General features: G+C 37.4%; 1 protein-coding gene across 1 annotated transcript; it reads right to left on the bottom strand.

Annotated features, from left to right (window-relative positions):
* Positions 1–5,191: 5,191 nt before the first annotated feature.
* Positions 5,192–12,928, bottom strand: LOC149425397 (myrosinase 1-like). Its single transcript, XM_089651111.1, has 8 exons — positions 12,782–12,928; positions 11,395–11,498; positions 10,840–11,319; positions 10,668–10,760; positions 10,008–10,105; positions 7,368–7,676; positions 6,232–6,470; positions 5,192–5,321 (listed from the first exon to the last, which is right to left on the bottom strand). The coding sequence occupies exons 1-8, from the start codon at positions 12,886–12,888 to the stop codon at positions 5,204–5,206; spliced, it is 1,548 nt and encodes a 515-aa protein (XP_089507237.1). The 5' UTR covers positions 12,889–12,928; the 3' UTR covers positions 5,192–5,203.
* Positions 12,929–13,286: the final 358 nt, after the last annotated feature.

Below are 13,286 nucleotides of genomic sequence, written 5' to 3'. Positions count from 1 at the left end.
TTTTGATTACAACTGTTTGTGTTTAAGCTATGCTTTTTCATATTTGAAATTAAAATTGCATTTTTTAAATATTAAAGTACATTTCAAATACAAAAAATGAAACGTTTTTTTTATCTAGTATGACCAGGTTTTTTAGAAGGCTGTAAGTAAGTAAAATAACAAAAAGAGACCATAAAAATTATGTCAATTGAATTCACGTGAAAACAAACTATTCGAGGTTGGTATTGAAGTTATAGAGGGCTAACGCTAAATATAGATGTCCTGATGAAAAAAACTCCCTCAGGTCCTCTGTAATTTTTGGGGATGCTGTGTGGAGTTTCTTTTTAGAGAAATGAAGGGGAGGAAAAGGGCATGAGGGGTGGGTAAGAATCTGGGGTTCAATGTGTCCATGTGTAACGGAGTATGATTCATCCCTCTCACTGCGGTGCAAGGCGATGAATGGATGTCCTGATGGAGAGGTCAAAAGGTCTCCCTCAACCAGTCTCTCCCGATCCAGCCTGCCACGCAGTTGACGGGCAGACTCATCTTTCGCCAAGACCTTGACAAACCTCACCCCCCATGGACTCGATTGGTTTTCCAGAATGCCTATTTATTTATAACAGGCTATTTTATTCAGTAATCTCGCCGACAACTTGCCGATAACTTGCAGAGACCAGAGCCGAGTTAGGGTTTACATCGGTTTTGGCTGTAGAGGTGGTCGGCACGCATAAAATGAAACAATGTGCGCCGTTTCTCTTTCGTCAGCCAAAACGAGGTTGATTAAAATGCTCTCAACATCCCGAGAGATATGTTATTAAGAGATTGATTTATTTAAGAGATTGTATTATAAATAAAGTTTCTTTGTTAGTCAAAGAGTGCAGAATATAAATTAGTGAATGTTCTTAATCATTAATAATCTGATACAATGTCTGTGTTCATAGAATGATATAAGAATGAATGAGATATGAAAGAATAATGTTTTAAAATAAATATATTTATTATATATTTATTTTAAAACAAAAAACATAAAAAAAAAACAAAAGAAAACATCAAAACTGTGTTCGGAACCACCACCAAAATCCAAGACCTACTGAGGTCTGCAAAGACTAAGTTTCCTCTGAAAGCAGATGGAGTGTACAAACTCAGCTGCTCTGATTGTGACAAGGTTTATATAGGCCAGACAGAGCGGAAGATTTCCAAAAGGATAGCAGAACATTTTCGTGCTTGTAAACTTGGCCACCCTGATAAATCGGCAATCGCCGAACACTTAATTGAAACCGGCCATTACTTTGGATTTGCTCCTGAGGTCCTGGGAAGACCCAAAACTTATAGATCACGCCTGATTATGGAGGCAATTGAAATCTACAAAAATCCATTTAATATCAATAGAGACGAAGGAGCTAAGCGCAACAGCTCTTGGTATCCGGTAATTGACGGCTACACCAAAGCTAAACGCAAATAACATGTCTAAGTATACTCTAATACCATATAATAATACAATATAAAACCATTGTATTTATACCTTGGTACTGGGTACATTTGCTTTAACCGCTTTCAATCGGTTTTCTAATTCTAGAATTCGCCACAAGATGTCGCCACTTCCGTTGGCATTTCGCACTTGGACGGGCCCCAGGCTAACGTAAATACTGTGCTTTCACTTAAATCGCAGTTCCCTTGTACTGTAATACCTACACGCTCGTAGTGGATTGAAGCTGGCGGCACGGTATCGCTTCCAAGTAAATAAGCACAAACTCGACAACCAACAACTACAGATAGGAGAGATTCTACTTGCGTAGCTTGTGGATTTTGCGCAGTTTGAGGATTTTTCGTGGCTTGTAATATAGCCACAAAACTGCTTCCGTCTGGCTTGTGTTCACACAGCCAGGCCCCAACACCTTACAGCCGGCCGGAGAAATTCAGCCGGCCTGGAGCAGGCGCACGCGCCCCAACTGCCCTTTTCAAGGCAATCTTCGCAATTCACATACGTCGTCCCAACTGCCTTTCTCAAGGCATTCTGCAAATTACTCAACTAATACAAATTTTTCTCGTTTCAGAATAAACCGACTCCAAAATGCCTTACCACCGCACACCAAGAGGAACAGCGACTTTCAAGAGAAACAAGCCCCTGCCTATGTTATTCCCGGAGAGAGCCACTGGCTGGAGAATAAACCCAGACACTCATGAGCCTGAGTTCAAGTTTGGATCGTCGCAGACCAGCACCGGCTCGGCAACCGGCTCACCAAGAGCCACATCACCCATGGTAGAGGAATGGACGAGGGCTACGGCTTCAAAGCGCCCCCATTCCCCCCCAAAGCCCATTTTTCGCGTGGTTCACGAGAATAAGTACGAACCCTTACATCAAGTATGAGAACCAGCCCAGGATATCCCGTCGCCACCGACGAAGAAACGCCCCCAGGACCAGTGGCGTCCACCAGCAGAGACCAGGCGCCCGCCAGACAAAGATCAACGACTACTGCGACTCTTGGGAAGAGTACTCGAGTCCCGCCCGTAATCATGGCCATAGGGTCAATGACGCACGGCGACATCACAAAAGAAGTACAGAGGCACATTGGAAGTGCCAACTTCAACTTCAGATATGCCAAAGGAGGCAAAATCAGCGTTGTGGTGAGCTCTGTAGAAGCCCACAAAAAACTGACAGCAGCTCTACGTGGAGAGGAGAAGCCGTTCCACACCTACCACAGAAGCGGATAAATTGAAGAAAACCGTCAGAGGACTCCCAAAGTTGTCACCAGAGGAGATAATGCAAGACCTTGAGGATCAAGGCTTCCCGGCAAGGACTGTGGTCAAGATGACCACCCCGGGAACAGAATACCCGCTTTACCTGGCACACTTTGGCCAGGAAACAAACATGGGCCACCTGAGAGCCGCAGTGGTCTACCTGTGCCACTGCAGGATTACTTTGAGGAAGTATAGAAGCAACCACCTCCAGCACGGAACACAGTGCCACAGATGCCAAAATTTCGGACATGGGTCCAGAAATTGCGCACACGTTGCCCGCTGCGTCAAATGCGAAGGCAGTCACGCCACACCGGAGTGCCCCAAAACCGATCGAGAAGAGCCGGCCGTCTGCTGCAATTGCGGCGGAGCCCATCCCGCAAACTACGGCAAATGCCCCAACAGGGTGGCATACGTAGCTGCTCTCCAGCGCAGACAGGAGCAATCCAACGCCCAGAGGCGCAAAGAGGCAGAGCCCCGGGCACAGAGACCCGCGGCCCGAGTTGACGGCCGATCCTGGGCGGACGTAGCGGGACGAAGCAACCACCAGCAACAGGCTCCTGAACAACAGGAACCACCAAGAGCCACACCGGGACAACGCCAAGCGCCAAACACCGGATCCTCTGATGACGAGGACATAATGATCCTACTGCGAGGCCTCATCAGGGTACGCGAAAAACTGGCCTCCTGCTCATCAAAGACAGAGAAACTGATTATCCTAATGGAGCTTCTCAAGGAGATCACACCGTGAAGCTCCATGAGAAAAATAACAGCGATGACGAAGAAATAGTATCCTTTTTTTTTTAATATAACAAAATATGTATTTTCTCCAACAGGAATTCTCTCACAAACTTTTTTGCAGGACCACCGAAGCGAAAAGGACGCAGCCAAAACATGAAAAAATGAAATACTTAAATTCAGTAAATCACAAAGTCAAACAGCGTAAAAAGTTCAGAACTTATTGTTTTTTATTTCTTGTCATTTGTATGAGGTTTTTTATCCAGTTAAGAATTTTTCCTCATAAAACTTATTAATGTAACATAAATTCAGTCAATTAAATACAACCATCAGATGGTAATAGTAATAAGGCTAATCAGCCGCAGTACTAGTTAGTTAGAAACATGAAGGGTATTGTTATAAGCCCTAGCTAGTTAGAGGATTACGAAAGAATCCATAAAATCAAAAAAAAAAAAAAACCAACAACTACACATCTTCGGATCTACCGGATCTGACCTGATGATGGACACTGCAACGATGTCCGAAACGTCGGCTAAAGAAGGAGTTAGTGCAACACGGCATAACACCCCAAAAACAAACAACAAAAATATTTTTTATTTATTTATAAATTTTCGGGAAATCGACAGTTGACGTTTATTTCAGTTTGTACATTCTATTATATAGCTAAAATAAAACAAATATGGATTTCCTCCTTGTGGCTTTACCGCTACTGAGACAGGATAATAAGGAATAAGTCATTTAAGAAAGGATAAGTAATAAGTCATTTGTAAGAAAGGAATATGAAATCAAAAATTTATGCAAAACAAAATATTATATAAAACGAATAATTTTGAAAATAAAACATTTATGAATACATACATTGCCATGGAGAGAGGTTGTAGATATAAATCAAATCATTATAGAAATTTAAACAATAGAGACACAACATTATTCATAAACCATCAGAGAAATATTATTTTATGGACCTCTTGTATTTGGTAAGTTCGCAACTGAAAATATCCACCTTGGATAATACGCTATTGTAATTATTACATAGTCTGTTCAGGCGAGAATTCTGTTCGTTTTGCACTGATCCAACCTGAACAGGACAGAAGAGCGTTTTGAGCGCGCAGGTACATTCAATTGAATCTTATTTAGCAACTCTGGGCATTGAATATTATTGTTAACTACTTTATACAGGAATAGTGCATCCTTATGATGCCTCCGTATACTCAGTGAATAAATTTTAAAGTATGAAGCTGCCTTTGCATAATTATTAAATCTTACAAATGATTTGTAACAAAGATATTTTAGGAATTTGTTTTGAATTGTTTCGATTTTGTTTACGTGGATTTTGTAAAATGTAGACCAAACAACTGATGCAAACTCCAGATGACTTCGTACGTAGGCAAAGTAGAGTTGCTTAAAAAGTTTTGTGTTTCTTATGATGAAGCCTCACATTTTAGCAGCTTTATTTGTGATTTGATGTATATGAATGTTATATTGTAGTTTACTATCAAGGGTTATTCCAAGATCACTAATATCTGAGACTTTTGCAATGTTGTTGTTGTTGTTTAAAGAATAAGGGAGGAGAATTAAGGGGGAATTTTTTAAAGAATAATTTAGGTAGACAAATATATTTTACAATACCTACTGTGTGAAATTAACGCAAGCATTGTTTTTTTTATTTCATTGCGTATTGACTTCAAATGAACTTAATTGCACTGTGGCAGAAGGTTATAAATTTTAAAGAACGTTCAAAAAAACTTTTCTAGACTCTTTCCAACACATTCGTCCTGATTATCTCACTGTAGTACTTGGAGGAGGCTTTGGATTTTCTCGGCCTCGATGCGTTGTTGAAATCCACTTGGTACAACCCAAACTTTTCCCTGAAAAAAATAAATCCAAAAATGTTTAAAACAAACAGTAAGTGCTATAATTTCCAATGAACAATTGATGTATAAATTTGATAAACAAAAAATTAACCTATTCAAGTAAGTAAACGTAATTCAAAAGTGAAAAAAATTTGGTGGGGACCTACTGTAAAATGAATCAATTTTCAACATTCAAACCAAACAACGTTTTTCTAAAAACGTTTGTGTCGGGAAATTTTGTTGCATATGAGCTATCGCAATTATACTAGAAGAAAACTAAAAAAACTAGAGAAAAAATAGAACATGGTGGTTAACGTCACCCTTTGGAGTGTGCGTCTTTGATATACCATTTTTATAAGCTTATTAGATACTTATTACACTTTTTACCTACCAAATCGGTCTCATCAGTACAGGTGACAATAATAAATTGTTTATTTACATATTTGTATTCTACCTTTTACCCATTCTCGTTTATCATTTACTTTTGCATATTAATATTATTTTTGTACTCTTTTTGTTTTTATTATCATTTTTGTTATAACTACGTATTTTTAGTTATATTTCGTGTTCTAAATACTAATAAATAACTACTGAATTTGGCTGAAGCGGTTTTTTATAACACACACGAAAAATAAATAAACCTAGAAAATACAACAGAATGTTTTACGAAAGGAAGGTTCGAGAATGTTTCCAAGCGTGTCACGTAGGCAAAATAATTCGATCTCGATGTCAAGGTTGCTGGTACTGCGCTGTTGATTTCTTTCCCGCTGTCGCTTATATATGTGAAAAATAAAACGTTCTCAAACATTCCAGTTGCTACAGTAACAAATATAAGTCACCCTATTTTATTAATTAAGAAATGAATAGTGTGGATTTCGTTATCGCATTAATTAAATAAAATTGAATCAACATCACAACAACTTACGTGTATCCAGAACGCCATTCAAAGTTGTCCATGAGACTCCAGGCTGTGTATGCTGTCACATTGACTCCCTCTTCCATGGCGTCTAAAATGGCATTTAGGTAATGTTTGTAGTAGCTGATTCTGTCTGGATCGTCGAGTTCACCATTATCCGAATATCCATTCTCGAATATGATTATTTCAGGGTTCTGGTATTGTTCTTTTACCCAGAGCAGCATTTTTTTTATTCCCCATGGAACCACCTAAAAAAAGGGGATTAATCATTCATCGTTTAGCAAAAATCTTTTTTTAAATCTCTTGAACTGTCTCGAACACCAAATCTCTCGAACTATCTCGTCTAAATTTTGTCTTGAAATACTCTCCTCTTTTAATAAAAAATATAATAAATTAACTTATTTATTGCTAGCTGTGCCCAGCCACGCGTTGCTGTGACTCAGTCTGTCTGTGCAGATGAAGAAACAATAGCGCGTTACTTTTAAGTCCTAAAAAAATCGTCTTTGACGGCGCTGTTTTTCAAAACGGATGTTTTTGCCTGTCACAGGTGACATCTATATAATAAATTTATATTATAATATTTATAAAAACACACGCGTATTCGAATGCAACGTTGTGTCAAAATTTCAAAGCAGTGAAAAACTTTCGGAGATTTAAAATTTTGGACAAACGAACATCATATTTATTTCCATATATTTTTAACATCTATTTAGCTGTCGAAAAATGAGTAACTAAGCCATATTTTTCATTTGTTTAGAATATCGCTTAGTTTAAGAAGAAAAAATGCTTTCTCGTAAAAATTGGTTTCATGGCATTTGTCAGCTTTTTTTGCTTGTATTTTATAGGTCAACGCAATTTTTTACAGCCATCATGAGCAATAGAGATTTTAATATTCATTTATTTGACCAAAAATCATTTGTTTATTCAGAAAAGAGCAAGGCCTTAGGATTCTTTTCATAGTAATAGAACCTTCAAAAAGATTAATATTCAGCTGTGTATACCTAAAACATTGACGTAACATGCAAATCGACACACTTAACTTTGCATTTTTTTGCGAAAACATCGCCGCTGTAATAATCTCTTTAGTTCATATTCTATATGCTTGCAAAGTTAAGCATATCAATCACTAAATGTTTGATAATTACCCTTAACCAAATAGAGGAGGGAGATGACGGATAATTTTCATCTTGGCGTTCAACCACTCCTAAGTCCCCCCGGTAAGACGGGCTCGGGAAGAACACGGAGGCGTTGGCATGTCTGTTCAATGTACTGGTATAGTGATTCATTCCTACGAAGTCATGCGTCCCTCTGATGTAGTCCACCTCCTCAGGAGTAAAGGCGGGGAGTCGAGACGAGCTGAAGCCCTGTTCCGCACTGCGATCGGCTATTTTCTGCTTGAACACCTCGGGGTAGTCACCTGCCGCCGAGTAAATCGGATGAGCAAACCATCCAACCTGAAATCCCAAAAAGTAAATCATTAAAAATACTAGTTACTCTGTCCATTTGTAACTCCGGTTAAGACCGGGAATACGTGTCCGATTTTGCTTTCATATTGTCTGATCAGACTATCGGATCAAGATCAGTCAGCCTATCGGATCCAGTGAACCCAATACACGTCCGATTCTCGTGTCCGAATTTTTGCTGTCTCATTCGTTTCCGAACTATCTAGCGAAACACTATACTAGAAAAAAAATACCAGAAGCACCGAAATATGGTTGGGTATTTCCATTTGGTTATTTTTATGGTAAACATTTATTGTTTGGAAGATTGTGATTATCGCCAATTTAAATGGGTTGTTGGCCGAATGATTCTGTGGTTCTATGATCCGCAGAATCCAAGGTTGCGTGATTACTCTCGGTGTGCAGTAATGAGAATTCGGATATTTCCAATTTAGTTATTTTATTTTAACAAAACTCACGTTACAATAATTTTATGAACAAAACAGATCGCGAACGCTAGAGGAGATTTAGGGCTAAACAGACGGCTAGACCGCTGGAGACCGAATGAATTCTTTGCCGCGCGAGGTATCGCGCGCAGGTTTACAATGATACCAGCCTCACAAGAATGTGGGTAAAAGTAATGTTGTCATTATTTTCGTGAGATGTAAACTCCTTATAATTTACCCTACAATTGCTTAGTGACAATAGTTGTTAAAAATTAAAAACACTTAAACAACAATTGTGTCATCGGTTCTACTAATACGAAGTAATTTAAATATTCTAATTTTAAGAGAAGAACGGATTAACTTATTTTAAATTTAAAAAAAAACTAAATTACTGTTACACTTACTGTAAAAGATGTGAGTGCATCAGCAGAATTCTGCCTGCTCATTAAATAATAATAATAATTTCAACAAAAGTACGTAACCCACCAAAATCACGTGGAAACACCATTCATATTATTAAGGTATAAAAAATCTTAACGCCCTCCGGTATAAAATCAAACCGAAAAAAGTTTAGCAGTGCTATTACAGTTTTTAATTTCTTGCATTGTGTTTTACAAAACTTTTGACTGTATTAGTACCCATGTACATTAATAATAAAAAAATGATCCCGAAAGAAACAAAGTTTTCACTATAAGACATCTACTTGTATGGAAAGAACTTTTTTTTTATATAAAAAATATTTTTACTGAGGATTGAATTTTCCTCCCCAGAAACTGACTAAAATGAGTGAACCCCGCTATCACTTAGGCCAAATCTTAATTGGACGTAATCCAATTTCAGAGAAATGTATTCAAATAGATGTATTTAAAAAAATAAACAAAATAAACGTATCCTCCAGAAATATTTGATCGGCATTCGGAATATTAGTGTAATCAAAATTTATGGCGTTATTTGTAAGCGCTTATTGTTGCGTTTTATTATATGAATGTACCTACCTACTTATTTATTAATATTATTTTACGAATATTGTGAACTCTTTTATTGCTTATCGCAATTATTCTAGAACTAACTTTCAACCTATTAATGAAAAATAGCAAACTAGCTGAAATCCCCGCCGTTGCCCGGGGAGTTTTTTTAAATCGGGTGAAGACGGTATTTTCATCTTATTACACTATATACTATTATATAATTTTTAGTAAAACGCTTTTTTTACAAATTCTGCTGTTTACGGTTTCACCTTTAATCGCCAGGGTTGTATTTGGATTCGATGTCTCTTGGTAACACAACATGTTTTCCAGGGTAGGTTTATAGGGGATATTGGCAACATTCATTATAATTTGGGAAACTGATATGGATGCCGCCGCCACCCCTGCCATAGTTCAACCAAATGATTAGCTACATTTGGTGACTTGATCAGCTGTGTAGCAAGCCGGATCGGTAGAGGCCGGCTAAGGGAGACAATCACCTCTCCAGCCGCACTGCCGTGCACTTCAATGGGGGAAATGGATACATAAGTTTGTCGTTCATGGACATACTGAATCCCACCCTTCCCTAGAACCTTTGTCCTTTTCCAGTCCTCTCCTTAGTTCCTTAAAAAAACCATCTTCTTGGCATCCTCAAAGATGACATAGGCCCTGAGGGAAATTACTTTCCTCGGGGTCTTCTGTATGAAGTTAATGTAAAAAAATTAAATTAAGAAACACAAATAAATCGGTATTTCTTGAATCTTATAATTTTTCTACAGGTAATTTTGCTATTAGTGGGTTTTTTCCTCTTCCAACAAACAGAAGCGGCAGAGACGTTTTTTAATATCTTGTTTAACCAGCTCTCTTCAAATTTCTATCCATATTGAGTAGTTATCAGACATTGAACAACTAACACCAAAATAAGTTCTACTAACCGTGAATTGCATAGCATTATCAGAAGCTTCGCGATCCGCAGCAGATTCTTGGTCTTCTGGTCCCTTCCAATCAGCGCTCTGAGTCAACCCCACTCTTCCTGAAAATTCATGTTCTTCAAAATAAATATCTTATTTGTTAGCATGCTTTTCAAAATTATTTGAATAGTGGCTTAACTTTTCAAAGGTCTTATGCCTTGAGCGAATACATGAGAAATCTAAAAGAAATGGGGAAGAGAAGTTTAAGGAGCAGTTCAACCAAAACTGAAATTTAAAACCCTCATCTTGAGTCCAATGACACAAAACTATCTGGAAGTGTTATAATTGACTTAATAAATCTTGTAAAAACCTAATTTAGCGAAAAATATATAATAACCAGTACAGACCGTTGAAAATTTACAGGTAATTATAGGATTTCTAAAGTTGAAAGGTTATAGGACACATCAGAACAAGGATAATTGCTGCAAAACGACCAAAAATTACTGCAACTTTTTAATTACACCGTTTTTCGTAAATATTTTTTCGTGATCAGTTGTTTAAATAAATCAAATTATTTCTAAATTATTGACACATCAGTTCAAAACAAATCCCATTTCATTGAATCGAAATTAATATATTAGATTATTTTAAGTACATATTGTAAAATAATGTGTCGTGTCTTACCATTTTGAGCTGGCCGATAGACCTCATCATAAAGATGATAGGCTCTGGCGTGGGCTTTGAGTAAGGTGTGTCCACAGAGGTAATCCGCCACCCCTGGAAAATAAAGATTATCTGGATAACGTAAATTGCATATTCAATGCAACACATTACACAAAACAATATGTATTTTCACCTGTGAAATTCAACGCTGGAGCCAGTTCTACATCTCCGTACGATAATTGGCATACTTCGTAAGGTTCGTTGAAAGTCAGCCATTCTGTGACCCTGTCTCCGAAAGCCTCAAAGACAACACGAGCGTAGTCAGTGTAGTATTTCTCCAACAAGGGGTTCGGCCATCCTCCAATATCTTGCAGAGATTGCGGAAGATCCCAATGGTACAACGTCACCACGGGGCGAATGTTGTTCTCGATCAGTAAATTGATCAGGTTATTGTAGTATGCGATTCCGTCAGCGCTAATCTTATTGTCAAACCCAGTTGGAAGGATCCTGGACCAGGATAAGGAGAAGCGGTAAAAGTGAACTCCGAGTTCCTTCAGCATCTCCACGTCTCTTTCATACTTGTTGTAAGAGTCGCAGGCCACGTCTCCGGAACTTCCGTCATTGACAAGATTTGTTTTGTGGGAGAGGTAGTCCCAAATGTTCTCACTTTTATCTAAAATAAATAAATTATAATCCATTAGATGCGTGCGGTCAATAATTTTTAAACCACAAGGGCTATTGTTAATACCTGAAGCATTCCAGCCCCCCTCTACTTGATATGAAGCTGTGGCAGCTCCGAAGAGAAATCTGTCGGGAAACCTCCGATGAGTTGCATTGTTCTGTGCCTGGGTACTGAAATATTGTTAAGATGTTGGTTAATATGGGCGTGAGGTAACTAACGAAACTGTTTTGCAGAAGGGACAATCTGGCCAACACTCATATCAGCAATCTCGGCAAGTAAGGACCGGAATTTCTGTTGCTGTAATCACGGCTCCTGAGATATTTACGTCCGTCAAGTTGCTCTTGTAGGGTAACTTATAAGGAGTTGACATCTCCCGAAACTGAGAGTAATGTTTATTTTTCCCTACATTCACGTGCGACTTGTATCATTGTAAACTCGCGCGAGACGCGACAAATAATTCATTCTCTCTCCAGTGGTCTCAACCGCCGGTTTAGTCCTTAAAACCCCTATAATGTACGCGCTCTGATTTTGTTCATAAATCATTGTAACGTAAGTTTGTAAAAATAAAATTCTGTTTTCACACACCGAGAGCAACCATGCAACCTTGGATTCTGTGGATTGGAGAACCGCAGAATCATTCAGCCAACAATCCACTTAAAGTGGCTTTAATATTCACACCCCTCCAAACTCTCTTCTAGAAGCCCTGGCAATATAATGCTAATAATATCATCACTTAAAATTACTGATACACCAACCACCCGTCCGGCAATTAAAGAACTGTCTTATAAACTTCCCTACAACTTTTTTTCAATTTGAGCTTTCATTTTTGAGTAAATCGGGTCCGAAGTTGGAATAAATAAGTCAAAATTTTGAAAAAAAAAATCATTGAAGAAGAAGATAATACGAAGATAATAAAAAGATAACCGGGTCTCTGCCTTACCGGGACAGCGCCTTTAACCACTCGACCATTGAGACCCAATTATTATTTATTATTAGTCATTTTTATAATAAGGTAACGTGTTATGTTTCTTTTCGCTTTATTAGTATTATCTCCTTCTTAAATGATATATTACGTTGATGGGTATAACCTTAAGAGTTATTAATAGAAAAGCTGTTCCAATAAAAATTGAAAATAAATCGATCACTGTGGGGTTAATATCAGCTGTTTAATGTCTTTTAGAATACGTCCAAAAGTTTTTTTTAACCCTTTAAACAAAGGTGGTGTAGTTATCAGTTTCCCTCTTGTACTACGAGTGGAAACTCGGAAGAACACCGTGTAATTATTATGTTTTCCTTAAAAGAGTCATTAACAGAGAAATTAATTAATGAAATATCCCATTTGATAAAGATTTTGTCACAGATATAGAAAAAGACGGTAAACATCTACTAAAATTTCATTTATTTTACTATAACCTCCAAGCATGATAGAAATTACATAAAGGTAGGAACCTACCTCACACATAACGCACTCACTAATAAAAATATAACTCTTCTAAAATTAGTCATGTTGAATGATTGACTTCTCATTATGACTAAATTCCACGCAATTGTATCGATCATTTATAGGAAATAAACAATTCCTTATCAGACTTTTTTTTGCATAGTAGGTATGATAATTGTATTTTTCAATCTGATTAATATAAACACTGATTAACTACAGATTTGTTATTTATAACTTAGTTCGTATTCCTACACGAAATCGAAACAGTACAAGGCTGAGTTTCGACCAGAGATTTACGTTTTTATTAAAAAATATGTTTTATTAAATAGAATCACCAATAGACTCGTCTGACACACTGTATTTAATATAAGTAATGTATAAAATTCACTGAATTATTATTAAAATGTTAAATTTTATTTCAAAGAAAGATGAAATCGTTGTAAGATTCTGTAGTTCCCAGGGTGTAAAATTATTCAACAAATAATTATTATGTATTAATTCTGACTTAAGCTGTTCA

The sequence above is a fragment of the Hesperophylax consimilis genome, chromosome 3, assembly GCF_061612785.1.
Source record: "Hesperophylax consimilis isolate HC1 chromosome 3, BYU_Hcon_1.0, whole genome shotgun sequence".
NCBI classification, from domain to species: Eukaryota; Metazoa; Arthropoda; class Insecta; order Trichoptera; family Limnephilidae; genus Hesperophylax; species Hesperophylax consimilis.
This window is presented reverse-complemented; position numbering and strand designations above follow the sequence as displayed.

Coding starts and splice junctions, on each gene's coding strand:
- LOC149425397 (XM_089651111.1), bottom strand. CDS start 12,888: ATGATCGATACAATTGCGTGGAATTTAGTCATAATGAGAAGTCAATCA. Junction 11,499..12,781: donor GTGAGTGCGTTATGTGTGAG/GTAGGTTCCTAC, acceptor ACAATATTTCAG/TACCCAGGCACAGAACAATG. Junction 6,471..7,367: donor CCTCCTCTATTTGGTTAAGG/GTAATTATCAAA, acceptor CCCTTTTTTTAG/GTGGTTCCATGGGGAATAAA.